At 38.2% G+C, this 20,554-nt stretch overlaps 1 protein-coding gene across 1 annotated transcript; it reads right to left on the reverse strand.

Moving 5' to 3' along the window:
- Positions 1-331: 331 nt before the first annotated feature.
- Positions 332-16,635, reverse strand: rpl27a (ribosomal protein L27a). The gene is made up of 4 exons (XM_052119207.1): positions 16,481-16,635; positions 16,264-16,339; positions 13,835-14,009; positions 332-499 (listed from the first exon to the last, which is right to left on the reverse strand). Exons 2-4 carry the CDS (start codon positions 16,293-16,295, stop codon positions 371-373), a joined length of 336 nt encoding a protein of 111 aa, XP_051975167.1. The 5' UTR covers positions 16,296-16,339; positions 16,481-16,635; the 3' UTR covers positions 332-370.
- Positions 16,636-20,554: the final 3,919 nt, after the last annotated feature.

Genomic DNA, 20,554 nt, shown 5'->3' on the forward strand with positions numbered 1-20,554 from the left:
ATTGGCTGCTGCTGTAATCAATCATGGTGTAAGCACCCTTAACCCAAAGCGCAGCAGCCAACAGTGGGAAAAAAAACTATACAAATTTGTTTATTTGACTCCTATTGCGAGTCAGATCGTTACCATGTTTTTGTGCTTGTAACGGAAACCTTGCTAGCAACAGTGAAATGGCTGTATTAATATTTTCCAGGACAAATCGTTCGTTTTTCCAAGACATTTAGGTATTTTTCTCATTTTCCATGACTGGAAAACTGCATTACAAATGTGAGAACAGTAACACATTTGCAAGTATAGTTTGATCTCCATAAAAATCAAAACCAAGAACACCAGATGAACTTTTGTTATTTTATTTAGCAAAAGTTGGGGGTTTTTATGCAGTCAGCACGCAAGCTCCTCCAACACCCTTGATCTTCTCCTCCGCTCGTCTACTGAAGAACTTGGCCTTTACGATGACGGGTTGCTTTGGCAGTTTGCCTTTACCCAACACCTTGAAGTAGCCCTGCAAAACACAAACGGAAATTCCAGCGTTACAGACGTGAAATTTGCAATGAAAAACATGAAATTTGACTACATATAAAAACACTAATTTTCAGTGTATCAAACCATTTGTATGAATAAAAAACCCTGCAGATAGAGCTCAGACTTGAGTTTTCTCCCCAGTTTACATCAGGAAATGAACTTTTATTACGAATGTGACAAGATTCTGTTGTGGTTCCAGCTCACCTCCCATTCCGGCTGATGCCGGCACACTGCACAAGTCTGTGTTTGTAGCTTGCTAGTCTGCATAGCACTGCTTATAAACTCACCAAAAAAAGAAACAACCCCATTTCAGGACACTTTTTTTTTTTGTTTTTTTTTTTAAGAATTTTGTAAATATCCAAATAACTTTACAAATCTTTATTGTAAAGGGTTTAAACAATGTTTTGCATGCTTGTTCAATGAACCATGAACAATTAATGAACATGCACCTGTGGAACGGTCATTAAGACACTAACAGCTTACAGAGGGTAGGCAATTAAGGGCACAGATATAAAACTTAGGACAATAAAGAGACCTTTCTATGGACTTTGAAAAACACCAAAAGAAAGATGCCCAGGGTCCCTGCTCTTCTGTGTGAACATGCCTTAGGCATACTGCAGGAGGACTGCAGAAATGGCCAGGGCAATAAATTGCAATGTCCATACTGTGAGACGCCTAAAGTTGTGTTCACACTGCCAGCGACACGCAGTGACAAAACAATCTCATCCATTTTCAATGAGAGCTTGGCGACACAAGTGATGGCAACCGGATGTGGGTGTGTCCCGAGATGCAAAAAAAGTTGAGAAATGTTTCACTTTATGCAAACAAAGAGCGACTTTTGAGAGCAAAAGCCAATACGAGAGAAGATGGTAGAGATCATGTGATCCTTATCTAAGCTCATGCAGTGGCAAAGATGGAGGAAAGGCTACGCTCCATACACACCACTAGTGACCTAACCGCCAGCGACATGCAGCGACAAAGTAGCTGGCAGTATGAACGCAGCTGAACCTGTTGATACTTAATTCCCCACAAGCGGTGGTGACGTCACTCTGCTTGCATTTAATATACAAGTTCAACATTGATATCCGATTTCCGTTTCACGCTAGCAACGCTCTAGAAACAGCAATTTAGTTATTTGTGTAAGGAGTACAAATGAAAACATGCAATATCAAAATGGGATTTCATACCTTTGGAGACAGCCTTGTTTTGTGCATTTTCATAACAAAGTCTATTTTTAAAAATGCGACGTAGTTTTATTCATAATAGCCAAGCAGTGCAGTCAGATTTTGTCTCGTCTTGAAAGGAGCCTTAATTTTACTCTGTACGCTTCCAGTGATTTTACAGAGAAAAAGCTTGCAGGAACCACATTTTTTGTTAGATCATCTTCAAATTTGAAACTTAACTTCTTTAGACTTGTGGCTTAGTGAACACTGTATTTCTGGGTTGTCTTGGCACTTTTATTATTATTATATATTTTTTTAGATTAAATAAACATGTTCCGCACTAAATTTGTCCATTACTATAAACTTCAGCTTCTCTAACTTTAAAAACTAACAACATATATAAATTCCAAAACTTGGGAAATAAAGCCCAACGTATCTTTCAAAAGATACTACAACTGTGTCCATACTCAAATGGTTGTATTTACTGGACCCTCTGAAGTTCAGGTATGTCATTTTCATGGTTTGTGCTCAATAAGGGGGTGAATATCAACAGGTTAAAACAGTGCTACAGGGAGACAGCTGTTCGACCACGTGTAAAAACACCTGCACAGGATTGGTACATCCGAATATCACACCTGTGGGACAGGAACAGGATGGCAACAACTGCCTGAGTTACACCAGGAACACAAAATCCCTCCATCAGTGCTCAGACCGTCTGCATTAGGCTGAGAGAGGCTGGACTGAGGGCTTGTAGGCCTGTTGTAAGGAAGGTCCTTACCAGACATCACTGGCAACAACGTCGCTATGGCCACTAGGGTTGCAACGGTATGAGATTTTCAAAGTACGATAACGGTCTCCGAAAATCTCAGGGTATTACACTTATCAGTTACAATGACCCTTAAAAGGAGTGAAAACAGAAGTTTTTCTTTTTTTTTTTTTGGTTGAACAAAAAGTTTTATAGTAATTGAAAATTTAAACCATTTTTTTTAATCGAGGTATGTGTAAAAAAGTCTCCCTTTTGAAAATGAATAGAAGAAATAAGCTAACAGAATTATAATAAACATGATAAAAATACCATGCAATTTAACTAAAGCATGTTAGTTTACATGCTAGCATAGCATGTTAAATTAACTACTAAATAAAAAATAACATCAGCTGTGTCAGCTTTTAAAGTAATGTCCTATGATTAGTAATAATTAACATACTGTTGGCACATTACAGCAAATCCAGACTGTTCCCATCTGTACCTTTATCTCAGTGGTTCTCAACTGGTTTTACTTCAAGACAGATTTTACATTAGAAATCAAGTGGCGACACACCATAGTAAAAACGTAACCGGATTTTATTGTATCCAGAGTCACATTTCCTTCTGTTGCATAGTTTTGTTCATGGTTTTCAAGTACTAGGACCTACATCATGTGACATTTTTGTTGTTGTCAACAACAAAATCTACAGGAAGTTCTCTCCCCCTTTTAAAAATGAGAATATTTACTTATATTAGCCCATTATTATCCCGTTTGTTTCAAACATAATTCAAACAGAACATACATATTACCATGGTTAGGTCAGTGTAGCTAGTCTTGAATAATAGTAGTAATAATAATAAAACAACAACAAATTATAGACCATCCATCTTCAACCGCTTATCCGAAGTCGGGTCGCGGGGGCAGCTGATCCAGCAGGGGGCCCCAAACTTCCCTATCCCGAGCCACATTAACCAGCTCTGACTGGGGGACCCCGAGGCATTCCCAGGCCAGTGTGGAGATGTAATCTCTCCACCTAATCCTGGGTCTTCCCCGAGGCCTCCTCTCAGCTGGACGTGCCTGAAACATCTCCCTAGGGAGGCGGCCAGGGGGCATCCTTACCAGATGCCCAAACCACCTCAACTGACTCCTTTCGACGCAAAGGAGCAACGGCTCTACTCCGAGCTCCTCACGGATGATTGAGCTCCTCACCCCATCTCTAAGGGAGAAGCCCGCCACCCTTCTGAGGAAGCCCATTTTGGCCGCTTGTACTCACGACCTAGTTCTTTCGGTCATGACCCAGCCTTCATGACCATAGGTGAGGGTAAGAACAAAAATTAACCGGTAGATCGAGAGCTTTGCCTTTCGGCTCAGCTCTCTTTTCGTGCCAACGGTGTGATAGAGCGAGTGCAATACCGCGCCCCCCCGAGTCTCCGGCCAACCTGCCGCTCCATTGTCCCCTCGCTTGTGAACAAGATCCCGAGATACTTGAACTCCATCACTTGGGACAATACCTCCTTCCCTACCTGGAGTACGCACTCCATCGGTTTGTGTGTATTTGAGCAAAATATAGTATTTATGAAAAAATAATACTAGCTGAAACACATCTTGCAACTAACTACAACTGCCACGGTTTATATAAAATGAGGTCTAATAGATTCTACCTTTAGATTATTTCATATGAAACTATAACATTGTCAAAATATAACTTACTCCTGTAAAATTGTGAAACAATTTTGTAAAGGTGATGTGTAATGGATAATAATAAAAAAAAAAACGCATATTGTTCTTTTCTTTAGGGCCGTTTGGCATTTCAGGGCTGCCTACTGTTTGAGGTTCAATTTAACTTCCTCCGTAACGCTTTAAACTAGAAGTCTCACTTTAATTGAAATTGGTCACATCAGTTTTGAGGTCTGCACTCCGCAATATCGAGGGAAGCCCGGTTGTTGCATACGCGCGTCAGAGAACAGATCATTAGCGCGAGCTGGTTCCGTTACGCTAGTGTGAAAATGCAGATGAGAAGCCTTTAGCTGATTGCGAAATTCATTAAATCTGCCTTGGCAGTCCTAAGTAGGCGATCACTTGGACAGCCGCTGAAGTATCTTTAATGGGTTAACCATGCCATTGTTCTTTCACTGCTGTCTGCGACCCAGTCCGAATAGACCTGCAATCCACCAGTTGAGAAACACTACTTTAACACCCCCCCCCCCTCACTTCTTTGACATTTTCTCCACTGTGCATGTGTGTGGGGCAAGTTGACGAGTCTGACAGGCAGACGAGAAGGAAAGATGTGCAGGTGAGATTATCAGTCTGGTTGCATTTTTGTTCTCAATACCGTAGATAAGCAAATGTGGCACCCTTTCTGCAGGCTCATCATGACATGACCCTCTAGCATGACGATGCCACCAGTCATACTATTTCTGTGTGTGACTTCTGCTAGACAGGAATGTCAGTATTATGCCATGGCCAGCGAAGAGCCAGGATCTCAATCCCATCGTGCACGTCTGGGACCGGTTGGATCGGAGGGTGAGGGCTAAGGCCATTTCCCCCAGAAATGTCCGGGAACTCGCAAGTGCCTTGGTGGAAGAGTGGGGTAAACATCTCACAGCAAGAACTGGCAAATCTGGTGCAGTTCAAGAGATGCAGCACTGCAGTACTTGATGCCGCTGGTGGCCACACCAGATAAGGACTACTACTTTTGACCCCCTGCTCAGGGACACATTCCATTTCTGTTAGTTACGTCTGTGACACATGTTCAGTTTATGTCTTAGTAGTTTAATCTTTTAATGTTCATACAAATATTTACACGTTAAGTTTTCTGAAAATAAAAGCAATTGAAAATGAGGACGTTTCTTTTTTTGCCGAGTTTACTTCTAAATTATATTAATTGCCATTTTACCACATTTTTCACTCCAGTTTTTCTGGTTCAAATGTGCATTTTACCGCAGGCACCAGCTTCTCTTTTTTTTCTTTCCATTATTCCCCACGCTTGTCTACATCTCACGACTCAACTGCATGCATTCGTTTTCACTGTTTTACACAGATTATTGCATCAGTCTCAAACATCTACTGATCAGGAACCACATCAAACACAAACCCTCCAGCTCAAGAACCATAACAACAAACAACTGTGGGAAGTTATGGCATATAGTAGCCACATGTCTACTATAGCTTCTTCCATCAATATGCTGACCTTTCAGCTTTTAGTGCCTGTCTGTAGCTACAGACATGATCCTTCCATGCACCACGAAATACCTGTAATTTTCTATTCCACTTGAGATCGATTTTACGAGTTGCTTTCTGGAGAGCATGAGTGTGATCATTGTACCGTGGTGCAGGTCTTTTTTTATTTAACCAAAGACGGGCAACACAAAAAATGACTTGACACTATGCCTACAGCAATGTGTGTAAAAGGATGGAAATATTTTTATGATTCCAATTCCTCTTAAAAGAACCAGAATTGTTTGAAAATGAGAAATGCAATTTTTTTATTGGATTTACTGTCCTCTGTTGCCAAATTATGAGATCCTTCAAGATTTCCACTGAGCAAATATAACAAAATCAGAAATACATTGTTTGCTGACATTTTAGAGGCAATAATCAGAGACCACTGAAACATTATTAGTAACGCATGCCTATAATTTCTCCCAAATTCCAAATAAAAATAGTGAGCATTTAATTGCAGAAAATGAGTCAAAATAACAAAAAAGTTGCCATGTTTTCAGACCTTGAATAATGCAAAGAAAACAAGTTTTTATTCATTTTTAAACAATACTAAAAGTTTTAAGTTAGGAAGAGTTCAGAAATCTCCATTTAGTGGAAAAACCCTGATTTTCAAAACACCGCTTTCATGCGTCTTGGCATGCTCTCTACCAGTCTTTCACATTGCTGTTGAGTGACTTGATGACACTCCTGGTGCAAAAATTCAAATAGCTCAAGCTTTGTTTGATGGCTTGTTGCCATCCATCTTCCTCTTAATCATATTCCAGAGGTTTTCAATGGGGTTCAGGTCAGGAGATTGAACTGGCCATGACAGGGTCTTGATCTTGTGGTCCTCAATCCACAACTTAATTGCACTTTGGGGAACATTGTCAGCAGAATGCAGCATGTTTTCTTTTAGGATAACCTTGTACGTGGCTTGATTCATGCAACACCATTTGAACATAACATTTAATTAAAACAATTAACATGGAATCCAGAAACATTTTAATGCTTTATGCAGGCTTTTTATTTGTTGATTACAGTACCGTACCAAAGCCAAAATTTTGGTATCGGAGCAACCCAATCTGGGTGGGCTTGAGCAAGGCTGGAATTGGGCAGATTAGTCTGTGACAAATCTTTGAAAACCTCTGGAATGTGATCAAGAAGACGAGTAGTCACAGTCCATCAAAGGCGAGCTGCTTTTATTTTCTGATTAACAATTTTGATTCATTCATATATTGAACACAGAAAACACAGACTCAACAATTAACCCCCACCATAACCCCATCCCCACCAAATCCCCACCCTGGCCCCCAACAACATTCCAGTGGTCATACATGTTTAGAGACACACAAAATAAAAAACATATTATAAAATCACAGCAATGTCAGATATCCACCCAATTTCTCCACAAAGGCAAGCTAATTGAATTTGACAAAAATGTGAAAGACTGGTAAAGAGCATGCCAAGGTGCATGAAAGCTGTGATTGAAAATCAGGGTTATTCCACCAAATAGTGATTTCTGAACACTTCCTAAGTTTAAACGTTAGTATTGTTTATAAATGAATATCAACTTTGTCTTTGCATTATTTGAGGTTTGAAAACACTGAATCTTTGTTATTTTGACCAGTTGTCATTTCCTGCAAATAAACGCTCAATTTTAAATGTAAAATCTTTATTAGGAATTTGAGAGAAAAGTTGTCAAAGATGTTCATTTTAAACAAATACAAACCTATAAATGGTAAATCCAGAGAAACTGATAATTTTGCAGTGGTCTCTTCATTTTCTCCAGAGCTGTATATCCAATCCAATAATTGATCCTAATTAGGCTATATCTGGACTGTATCTAAACGAACAAGAAATGTGATGGCATTTTTAATTTATATAAAATTTTGTATTAGACAAATTGTGTATCTTGACTAAAACATTGTCATATGTACAACCAGTCAGTAACTGCAGTCTAATGTTGTACTTAAAGCTTTTAAGACTACAACAGTTACTTTTTTAATTTCGAGTTGGACATTCATAACTTGCACATCAATGTAAGATGTACGTTTAGCACTGCAGATTCAACAGATCCACTCATAAGACTCATTTGTTTTATGCGTTTCACACTTTTGACCCAGTAGAGGGCAGCGCTGCTTCAGAAATGCGCTGCTGGAAACACGGTCAGAGTATTTAGGTATGGTGCTCCAGCTGCAGAGGAAATTTAATGCAGTGAAAACGTTAATGGAACTTAGTCACAAAGATCATCCAATTCCAGTATTTTGTAAAGAATGGAACCGATTCTGAACAAGTGCTCTGTTCCAAACCCTAGATTTAAATACTGATTAGGGCTGAAGCTATTAGACAACATCGACAATAAGGAATTGTCGACAAAACTGTTCATTGTCAAATAGTCGTTCGATCTCATTTAATGTAACATGAGATCAAATTATACTGTAATGATGACGTGTGAGAGCAGCACTGCAGTTAGCTCCTGATTGAGGAGGGGAAGAATTACATAGCTCACAGTCCAGATGCTCTTCAGCTTATGTAGATTGCAAGGTACAAGGGAATTATACAAAAATACCAAATAAGTAGGACTGCCGATTTAACGCATTAATTCAGTGTGATTAATTTTATTATAAATAAAGCATTAAAAAAAAATCAACACAATTAATCACAATGCCCCTGGATTGCAATAAGGAAGATTCCTGAGAAATGCAAGATTGTAGTACCACCCGTTTACGCCAGAGGGCAGTAATTGAAATTACAGCTGTGTGGCAACGCAGTTAACACAGTGAAAACAACCAGACAGCACAAAACAGACATTTGTTACGTTCAAAAATTGGATTGAGCGCAAATTTGAACTAAGGGATCTCAAGATGTGTTCTAAGTATTAAACTATATTTAACTTGACAGAGTGAACTAAACATTTTATGCTAACGCACCAGAGACGCTACACAAGCATGTCTGACGCTTGTTGAAATTGACGGGTCCTTAAACAAGCCCTCATAATAAATCTCGAACTGATTGACAAATTCACTTGTGAAATGGATTGCTGTGAACTGTATGCCAATGACTGGCTTATGTTCAATAATATGGTAGTAAACAACACATTGTATTCTAAAGCCGATTTTTGTATCGTCTTACCAATGATTAACTCTTCTGCTACAGGAATTTAATGCACTTTAATAATTTGAATATGAATATATATATATATATATATATATATATATATAAAATATAAAATTGTTAAATATTTAAATATAACCATGTATAATTATTCCATTATTACATACACTCACCTAAAGGATTATTAGTACCACCCGTTCAATTTCTCCATGCAATTATCTAATCAACCAATCACATGGCAGTTGCTTCAATGCATTTAGGGGTGTGGTCCTGGTCAAGACAATCTCCTGAACTCCAAACTGAATGTCAGAATGGGAAAGAAAGGTGATTTAAGCAATTTTGAGCGTGGCATGGTTGTTAGTGCCAGACGGGCCGGTCTGAGTATTTCACAATCTGCTCAGTTACTGGGATTTTCATGCACAACCATTTCTAGGGTTTACAAAGAATGGTGTGAAAAAGGAAAAACATCCAGCATGCGGCAGTCCTGTGGGCGAAAATGCCTTGTTGATGCTAGAGGTCAGAAGAGAAGCGGCCGACTGATTCAAGCTGATAGAAGAGCAACTTTGCCTGAAATAACCCCTCATTACAACCGAGGTATGCAGCAAAGCATTTGTGAAGCCACAACATGCACAACCTTGAGGCAGATGGGCTACAACAGCAGAAGACCCCACCGGGTACCACTCATCTCCACTACAAATAGGAAAAAGAGGCTACAATTTGCAAGAGCTCACCAAAATTGGACAGTTGAAGACTGGAAAAATGTTGCCTGGTCTGATGAGTCTCGATTTCTGTTGAGACATTCAGATGGTAGAGTCAGAATTTGGCGTAAACAGAATGAGAACATGGATCCATCATGCCTTGTTACCACTGTGCAGGCTGCTGGTGGTGGTGTAATGGTGTGGGGGATGTTTTCTTGGCACACTTTAGGCCCCTTAGTGCCAATTGGGCATCGTTTAAATGCCAGTGGCCTACCTGAGCATTGTTTCTGACCATGTCCATCTCTTTATGGCCACCATGTACCCATCCTCTGATGGCTACTTCCAGCAGGATAATGCACCATGTCACAAAGCTCGAATCATTTCAAATTGGTTTCTTGAACATGACAATGAGTTCACTGTACTAAAATGGCCCCCACAGTCACCAGATCTCAACCCAATAGAGCATCTTTGGGATGTGGTGGAACGGGAGCTTCGTGCCCTGGATGTGCATCCCACAAATCTCCATCAACTGCAAGATGCTATCCTATCAATATGGGCCAACATTTCTAAAGAATGCTTTCAGCACCTTGTTGAATCAATGCCACGTAGAATTAAGGCAGTTCTGAAGGCGAAAGGGGGTCAAACACAGTATTAGTATGGTGTTCCTAATAATCCTTTAGGTGAGTGTATATAACAATAATTTAATGAGGGGCTTTCTCAGCAAATATTTGTATATGCGATTAATCGGGACATCATGCAATTAATTCGATTAAAATCTTTAATCGATTGACAGCCCTAAAAGTAAGTAAATACAGAAGCACTCTCGTTGTGGAATAAGTGAGTCGGAGCTCTTTTAGTAAACACCCCAGTGTTACATCTTAAATAAAGTTATATTTAATGTGTTATAGCTTTATTAAAGTTCAAATAATACAGAAGCAGATCCTTTAAATTACAAATTCCGAAACTGGCATTTCTCTGTGTGGTCAGCACCTCTTCTATGAGTTGTGCGAATGTCCCGATCTAAGGGGGGGGAGACTGATTCTGCACCCGGCTGATGCACACTCTTATAACACGATGGCTTGTGACTTATTGAATCATAATATACGCCACTGTGCAATTCTTATTGTGAAGAAAATTGGTAATAAGCAGCTTTATTAATAAGAGTTTATTTTTTGGGTGTTAGGATGGATTGAAGTGAACATAAAGGTGAGAGAGGAAGTCTTCACCCCATTATACACTGCAACAACATACGTTTATGATTCGTTTTGGCTTCTTTTCCAATAAAAATATCAAAAACTCATTTAAAACAGCGTACATTTACTTTCGGAACTATACTGCAGAAGAAAAAACTGAGAATGCTGAAAATAATATTAAAAATACAAATATTTTATAATCTCTAAAAATCCTTTAAAAAAAGATGCATTCACCTGAGCAGCAGCATATAAGATATTTAGACTTGTTTTTAGAGAATAGATCTTGAATACAAGTATATTTTGTCTTTACTGCACTTGCAGAAGTATAAAAAAGTGAAAATACACTTATATACAAAATACATTTATATTTAAGATACTTTCTTTTAAAGCAAGTATCTTATGTTGCTTCTCAAGTAAATTTCTCATTTTAAAAAGATTGACAATTAAAAAAATGGAAAACAAGACAAAAACAGGTGACAACAGTTTTTTTTGCAGTGAATTTCTTTACTGAAGAATATACTGAATTAAACTTATAAAAAGTATTTTTCTCTTTAATTCAGTCAATGTCATTTAGAGGTATTTTTAAATGATGATTTTGTCCTCTTTATTGTTAGTAAGCACATTTAATACAACCTTTTAAATTAGGGACAAGCTGAATAATTGGTTAAGAGCTAATGATTTATCGTTGCAATAATAGTAGAATAGTCAAATAATCGCTCTAATAATCGTTAGATTAATCGATTATCAAAATCATTAGTTGCAGCCCTATTACCGATGCATCTAAAATGCACTTAATTTAATTGTGGTTTACACCTTTATTGCATCTGTTGAAATACATCATTGATAACACTTTACAATAAGGTTCCATTTATTAACAACAGTTATCATTAACTAACAAGCAACAACTTTTACAGCATTTATTAATCTTGGTTAATATTTAGGAATGATCACACAGATCACACAGTTCGAATAGTCGGGAGTTATAATGTTATAACGGTCTCAAATCGAAAATACAAGCACATTCATTTCACTCAAAAACTTTAACCACTCAGTCGTGCTGTGAGAATTCAGGCCAATGTACCATTTTAGGTTGTGTTTGGACATATCTTATTTACAATGCTGTGCTGCAAGTAAAAATTTGCTATTTTCCATATTATGTTTGTTTCGTTAATACGCATAAATTACAGCATGACGATTGAATTTGAGGTGGGGAAGCTTATCCTAGACCAGCAGTTATGAGCAAGCATTTTCCTGGAGAAACTGTCAGAATTCTGTATCAAAACAGAATAAATATTGAAGTATTTAACTATAAATTATTCTCTCTGCCAAGTAGGTGGCAATATGCACGAAGAATGTGAATTGCCAAAAACAAAAGTGCAGGTTTGTAGTAAATAAGGAATCAAAAACTGATCCGTTTCCCACCCACACCTGTAATATCACTTGTGAAGATACAGAAGTAAACACTGGAGTCTTATGGATTACTTTCATGCAGCTTTTGGAGCATCAAAGATTTGGAACCCATTCACTTGCATTGTGAGGACCTACAGATCAAAAATATTCTTCTAAAAATCTTAATTTGTTCAGGCATGAAAACTGGTCAGGGGTAAAAAAGGTGAGAAGAATACGGCAGCAAAAAAATCCAATCCAATCGACTTTATATATACTGTATATATAGCACATTTTAATTTTTCTCATTCATTTCACATTTGCTGCACAAAGAATAAATTGAAAATATAGTAACACATAAAACATACAAAATATGGGGGCCATTTTAATGTGTGGAGGCAAGTATTTACATGGAAATTTATTTAAATGGAAATTCAGCATTTAAAGCATGCCATAAGTTAGGGTTGGGCAATTGCCAATGAAATCTGAATTTTGGGGCTAAATGGCGATGGTATAATCTCAGTATTTAACTTTTTTTTTTTCTCTTTTCTTTTAAATCTGTATTTAATTTAAACAAAAAAAAAAGTTATTTCATATCCTGGTAAATATTGTCCTACAAACAATGTTCATATTGAAGGCTATGAAAACAAACAGTGAATGCAACCTTTCAGTCTATCCAAAAAAGGGGTCAAATCACATTACACTCTAACATTGCAAACATTACGATCTAAAAACAAAATAATGCTTTTTAAAGAAGTAGTAAAATTTACTAAACTTAAAATGAAAATAAAAACAAAACTGATATCATAAAAATACACTTGTAGGTTTGAAATTCTCTAGCACATTTATGTTCACCATCAACAACAAATATTCAACAATAAATATATTAGCAAAATCTATTTATTATTTAGTGTTAATGTATATTTTAGTCAGAATTATTAGGCTCCTATTCTATTAGCGCCCGCCTGTTCGGCGCAGCATGCTCGCTTCACGGAAGTTTAGCCTGCTGAAGGCTCGTCCACTCATGACAGCAAAATGGAAATATTTGCATAACTTTCTAACATTTACAGATGGAGAATATGTCTGTGGAATCAAGTTATGCACTGAGGAAATTATTGGAAGTCACTTCGTTAAATATTATTAATAGAGGTATATTTGTTTCCACCAATCGCTGCACAAGTTAAGGTCACGTACTGTATGAAAGCACATTAGTGCGAGCCCTCCCGGAACCCATAGAGAATGCAAATAACATTGTAAGCTAACTTACCTCAGGCTTGCTTTTCGACGTGCAGAACTGTCTTTGTTCGGCAGTGTGTCTAGTTATCAGACTTGCGGTGTGACTTTGAAAAAAATTCTGCCGTACTCTCTGACTCGGATTGGCTGTCAGTCGGCATTAGGAATGATGATTGGTATTTAAAGCCGCAAGTTTATGGTAACTATAGAGATATAGCAGGTACTCTGACTCGGATTGGCTGTCAGGTTTCGGCATTAGGAATGATTGGATTGGTTTTTAAAGCCGCGAAGTTTATGGTAACTATAGATACATCACACACACCCCAACACCCCCAAAAAATGTTTTTTCATCGGATCTGCACAAGTCACGTAGGTGACCCATTTTGTTTTTAAAACGGCGAAATTCGCCGAAAGGTGAGGAGTTTTCATGCCTGTTTGTTATAAGCAAGGAAAAAAAAATAAAAAAACATATGGGATGGCATGGTGTAAATGAGGGAATTTTCCTTTTTGGGTGAACTATCCCTTTAAGAGATTCAGCATGATCACATTCATCACTAGAACATTATTCAGATGGTACTCACAGCACGAACGACATCGATTATGGGTGCTGGTCCATCAGGTTTCTTGCTATAGTTGACTCGCGTCTGTTCGCTGACCAACGTCCACAGTTTATCCAGGTTAATTGTGGGGCAGAAGATAGCATTTTTCTTCAGGTGATAGTGCCTCATTCCCACTTTACCAAAATAACCTGGATGACTGGAGAAGACACATGCATTCACGCCGGCTCCACACTACAAGGAAATGTCAATAGTAGGCTGACCCCAGCAAACATCAGCATAAAATACAAAAAAAGCATGACATGCTAGTCACACTAGATTCAATTTCCAAATATTTCAGAAACCACAACGAATAGAGGATATGACATTAAAAACTGGGCTCGTGTTTTCAGTAAATCAACCATTTATTCCAAATACTACAACACAAGATACAGATTCTTTCATTATTTTAAACTTGATGAATTTGCAAAATGAAGCAAATATTATGCAAATGAATCAGGAGGTAATAAGACATTTCGATCTGCTATTTGTCAACGCTCTCTCAAATTCACATGTTAGCATTTAAAGTATAATATGTGGAAAAGACTGAAATGTATATGATGACATGCGTTTAAACCGAGATTTAGCATAGAATGGCCACTTCAATTAAAATGAATGAGAAATTTGAACGCTCAACCAAGAAGCTCTAGCGCCAACAGATGTTGAAAGGAAGTCTCGCCTTACAGTTAAAAGAGCCAATTACCTTTTAGATACTGACATCGCCCATCAATCAACTCACTAATGCGTATTAGCTATAAAAGCCGGGAAAATTGCATGTTTTAGCGCAATATGAGGTAAAGAACAATTTAAGATTCCAATATTTAAAATTGAATAGCTGATTTGTATTATGTTCTTTGGTCGTGATCTTGACAAACCGTTTTTTAGATGCACTTGCATGACTGAAAATAACCTTCTGAGAGACCTTCCAAAAATAAACTTCCGTTCAAGCTTGCTAATTTTCATAAGCAAGCCTTGGAGGCCTGTAAGCTTGCCTTTTGCCACAATTTTTCCCCTCATAGGAGTATTCTATGGAACAATCAGAATGTGCTGCGTGGAAAAAAATCTATCTTTTTTTTGTTTTGGATTTGTTGAAGGAGGATGGCAGCTTTTATTCCTACAATGAATTTATCAACCTTTTTGGAGTGGATTCCTCACCTAAAGTTTATAACTGGGTTATTAATTCTATTTCACCTAAACTTTTGCATATGGTTAGGTCAGACTGTAGCTACAGAGCATCAGTTTGTGAATTGCCCCGGTTATGTATTGGAGGTTTGGAGCTTTCCAATGTCAAATGTAACAATTTTTGGATTAGAAGATTTCTTATTAGGAAGATCAGCTGTCATCCCAAAGCTTTTTTCAAATGGAAATTATATTATCCTTCTCTTTCTACCATTAATATATGGGCTGGAATTAATAAGTTTCTGTTTCCTAACAAGTGGAAAGAGCTTCATTTTAAAATTCTACATAATTACTATCCCTGTAACTCTCTTCTTTCTAAATTTAAGTTGGACATCTCTTCACAGTGCACATTCTGTAATTCTAATTTGGAAACAATACCAAATTTGTTTTTTGAATGTGATTATGCAAAGAAGTTCTGGAAAAAAGTAGCCTGGCTTATTTTTTCTGCTTATTACAAACTCTTTACGTTTGAGGTTGTGAATGTGTTGTTTTTGATTTGGGACTCCGGATCAAAGGAGTTGGATGACAGATTAAAACTGCTTACTTTATGTGGTGAGTTTCATCTTCATAAATGTAAAGTAACTGATTCTAAGCCTAATTTTAGACTTTTTTTGTGTTGATTTGAAATTATTTTACGACTCTCTTTGTTTATCAGCTAATAAGAAAGCTGCTAAAACTTCTTTGTTGCTCAAAGAAATTATGGTTTCAGTATAAATTCCCTCATGCTTTTCTGAAAAAAATAATATATATATATATATATATATATATATATATATATATATATTTATTTTTTTTATATATATATATATATTTATGTATTCCCAATGTTATTTACTTCTAATTACTTGTATTCATTTTGTATATTTGTTGTTTCTATGCATGTCTTGTGAATTGTGTTTATTTTTTTTTAGTGGACTATCCCTTATCTAGCCTATTGCCTTGCTTACTTTGAGTGTACTGTCTTATTTTTATTTTATTTTTCTGTGCTTGATACATGTATCCCCCGTGCTTTTTGTTCAATAAAAAAAAAAAAAAAAAGATTTCCAAAAATGCCGGACATTGGACTGAATTGCTAGGCATTGGTTTGTCTACACGCATTTAATGTGTGTGAATCCAAGATTAATAAAATCTGTGGTAACTTTGAGTGCAGAGTCAGACAGGGTGATACAATTCGTTTCAAGCCTACAGAGGTACAGCACACAAAATTCGCAATGCTGATCATGTTTAATACTCACTATTTATCGAAGTTGATTCTGTGATGATGCATTCCACCGGCATTACCGCGACCTCCAGGATGCTTCCTGTGCTTGCCTACATAACACACATCATGTGAAACACTGCACTGAACATTTTTAGACAACACATTTGACGGTAAAATAAATATTATATTTATTATTATTATTAATAATATGATTTATTATAATAGCTGAGAAGCTTCACGTGTTTACAGACCGATACGCCCGTGTCCGTGGCTAACGTGCCCGCGCAGCTTCCTTGTCTTGGTCTTCTTGGTTGGCTGTAAAGAAATCACATTTATTGATTTTAAGATTATATTTTAACGTTTATTTTTGTTTTACTCATAATAGTTAAATAGCTATGATGAAGAAACATCCCACATACAGTGCAGCCCTACGAGATGCTAACGGATAAAAATGTCACTAAAAGTAGAATTCTCTGAAAATATCTACACAATACAGACAAATAATGACGCGTAAACAGTTTTGGAATAAGTTTGGTATGTTATCAATCTCTTTTAATGCAGCATATTAAAGGATTCAGTAGGATTAATGTTTTAATGACTGTGAGAGCACTTTTCGCGAACACTCACCATCACGGAAGAGAACGTAAAGAGACAGTGAACGTTGAGATCTCGCGATATAACGCCTGACGCGCCCGTGGAGCAAGATTTACAGCGAGAGAGCGCCGCAAATGGACAGGAGGACAGAACTACACATTCGAAGACAATAAAAATGTAATGACGTCAAGCCACGTAGCTCTAAAATACATGTTATTGTAATATTGAGCGCATCTACGTTCATTCTCTTCATGGTTGTCACTGAAACAAAAATATAAAATAGTTTAATTCATGTTTCAGAATATTGATAATTAAAATGTCATATTGATACAGGTATAGTCTGCCAGGGAGGAGCAGCTCATCACTTAATAAATTGACATCCTTTCCGCTAATCTGCTGTGTTTTGGACATGTGTTTTCATGAGCAGGTCGACCAGCTACCATGTTCCAAAAAACAGCTTGACCACCTTGAGCTGGTATGACAAGCTGGTAGCTGGTCTAAGATGGTCTCTCTCTTTTCAATGTTCCAATGTTCCAATGTTTCAATGTTCCAAAACATCTACCATCTGGATGGAATTTTAGCAGGGATTTGTTTTATTCTAAACAATTCTTTGGAGTAAACTATGTATGGAGTATAGTACGATAAAAAAAGAAAATAAAATGCTGTTTTATAAGTTCCGGACAATAATGCGACAGGTAGGTTTATGGCTCTTGCCGTTCTTCCCATTCATTTGTATCAGCAAACAGTCACTGTCGAAACCGTATTATAGAGCTCAATGACCGCTCTCAACTATAAAATTAAACGTTTTAAAATGAATTGTTTTAGTATATTAAGATACCACCTCTGATTCAGAGGTGGCGTGTCGGTGTATTAAAAGCAATCTCAGATTTTATTTTATTTTGTCCTGCATATGCCGCTGACGGCTCAGAAAACCCAATCCAACAAAGAGCTGCGTTTAAATATAAAAATAAATGTATGCCTCATTGGATTATTAGTATTAACATTTACATATATGAATACATATATGGGTTATAATAAAGTAACTTCTTTTATTCAGCATTAAGGGTGATTTGAACAAGTATATTACCTTGTTGGCTATTGAATTAACTGAATGTTTAAAGTACCTTATTGAAGGGGAAAAAGGCCATACTGTTGTGGTTCCGTGATCAAACCAAATGTTCTCATTGCATGTTACAATAATCTTGTTTTTTTAAACAATGATTATATGGAAAGAAAACATACTAGTAATGAAAGCTTTAGCAGGCTATTACTATTATTAGGCTTGTTTGAGATGAGCAAAATCTGCGCAGAACGTCTCGGTTACGTACGTAACCTCGGTTCCCTGAGACAAAGGGAATGAGACATTGCGTTACTAACGCATATGGGGAGTGCCTTCATACACGACCTATTTGAAACCTCTCTACAATAACGCCAATATTCTAATATTGGCTATGGTGTTTGAGCCAGCCTGTTTTGACGCGAAACTGACCGCTCGTTTCGGCGCGAACTGACCGCTATAAAACAGGTGCACAGACACCATTTCCTCAGAATTTCTGACTGAGAACAAGGAGCGCATTGCTCGTGCCTCAAGAACTCTGAGTCTTGTGGTGCGGCTAGCGTTCGCAATGTCTCGTTCCCTACGTCTCAGGGAACCGAGGTTACGTACGTAACCGAGACGTTCCCTTACGACTTCAGTCCACTTGACATTGCGTTACTAACGCATATGGGGAACAGAATCCCATCACGCCGCACTACACGACATAACTTCCTAGAAAGGAAACATGGTGGTGCAGTCTTATGGGATGGCGACCGAAATGTGTATGCCGCAGTGAGTGATCCTCATGATGGCCAGGAGGAGAGCACTCATAATGAATATATGAGCTATAGCCATCTAGTATGAATTACTCCTTATGAACCCGGCCGGGAAGGGAGTTTATTTATAATGAAGTGCTTGTGATTTATGGCATTATAACAGCCTGAATGCAGGCGGTTGTGTAAATGATGTGGAGCCTGTACTTAAAAGGGGGCATAAGTATATATATATATATATATATATATATATATATATATGGCCAATGAATAGCAAGGACTTGTGAAGGAAGAGATGTTACTTCTAGGTTGTAAAACCTTATGAACGTGTTTTTACGAGGACCATCCTGCTGCAAAACATATGTCTTGTAAGGACACACCATTCACCCATGCCCATGAGGAGGCAATGCCTCTATTTGAGTGTGCTTAACACCAATTGGACAAGTCTGAACCTGCGATTCATAAGCCAGGGTAAGAAAGTCTTTGCTTGGAGAAGGACATCCCTTTTGCACATCCTCCATAGCATACAAAGATCTGATCAGACAGTCTGCACTGGCAAGTATGCTCAATGTATGTATGTAGCGCCCGCACAGGGCATAACAAATGCAAACAAATGGAGGAGGGGAGAAGGCCTGAAGATGAACCACCTGCGCTTTGAAGGGTGTGGTCAGGACCTTGGGTAAATAGCCTTTCCTGGGTTTGACAGTGGCTCTTAAAAGACCAGGCCAAACTCCAGACATGAATTGTCGACTTATAATGCATGTAGGTCAACGACCCGTTTTTACCGTTTTTACTGCTGGCTCTGGACCGAGTCCAGAGCCAGCAGTAGTGCGGTCTTAATAGAGAGCATACGCAAATCAACAGAGTCCAAAGGCTCGAAGGGGGGGCCCTGCGTGAGCATTTAGGACTAATGTTAAATCCCAAGTCGGGACTGTAGCCTGCCGAGATGGGTTTAATCGTCTTGCTCCTTTAAGGAACTTTATGATTAAATCATACTTGCCTATAGAGGCGCCGGTTTCATGTGCGTGATACGCAGATCTAGTTACCGCATACACTTTGAGTTTTGACGGGGTGAGTCCTGCGTCTAATCGCTCTTGAAGAAATATTACAATTTCATGTATGGGGCAGTTTACCGGGTCCTTGCTGTGTGAGAGACACCAATCAGCGAACACCTTCCATTTTAGTGCATAGAGGCGTCTAGTGGACGGTGCTCTGGCTTGTAAAATGGTGTTTATGACTGAACACGTCAGTTCTGGTGCATTTAGTATGCTCCATTCAGGAGCCACACATGCAGGTTCCACAGCTGGGGCTGGGGATGCCAAATTGTGTGCCTGAGAGAGGAGATCCCTCCTCAGTGGTATTTCCTATGGTGAGCTGTACAGCATCTCCATCATTTCCAGAAACCATGGCTGGTTGGCCATTTCGGTGCAACTAATAGAACGTTTCCTTGTCCTCTCAGACTTTGCATATGGCAGAGTGGATCAGGTATACTGGAGGAAACGCATATTTGTTTTTCACCGGCCATTTGTGTGCCATTGCATCCCTTCCCAGCAGGGCTTGGGACTTCGAAGAACAGAGGGGATAGTGGGCATTCTCCACTAAGGCAAATAGATTGATTTCTGCTTTGCTGAATATTTCCCAAATCCTCAGTATAGTTTGAGGTTGAAGTCTCCATTCGCCCGATATCGCCCCTTAGCGTAACAGTAGACGTGCACAGTAATTCAGGCAGCCTGGGACATATATCACTCTCAGAGAGAGATGATGCTCGCTCCATAGAAGAGGGTGACGCGTCATTCTCGACAGTGGCGGTGAATGAATTCCGCCTTGGCTGTTTGTATATACCACAACTGTCATGTTGACTGAGCAAACCAGGACATGACAGCTCACTATTTCAGACTGAAAGCCTTTAAAGCTAGAATTAC

Source organism: Xyrauchen texanus, chromosome 46 (assembly GCF_025860055.1).
Source record: "Xyrauchen texanus isolate HMW12.3.18 chromosome 46, RBS_HiC_50CHRs, whole genome shotgun sequence".
NCBI lineage: Eukaryota > Metazoa > Chordata > Actinopteri > Cypriniformes > Catostomidae > Xyrauchen > Xyrauchen texanus.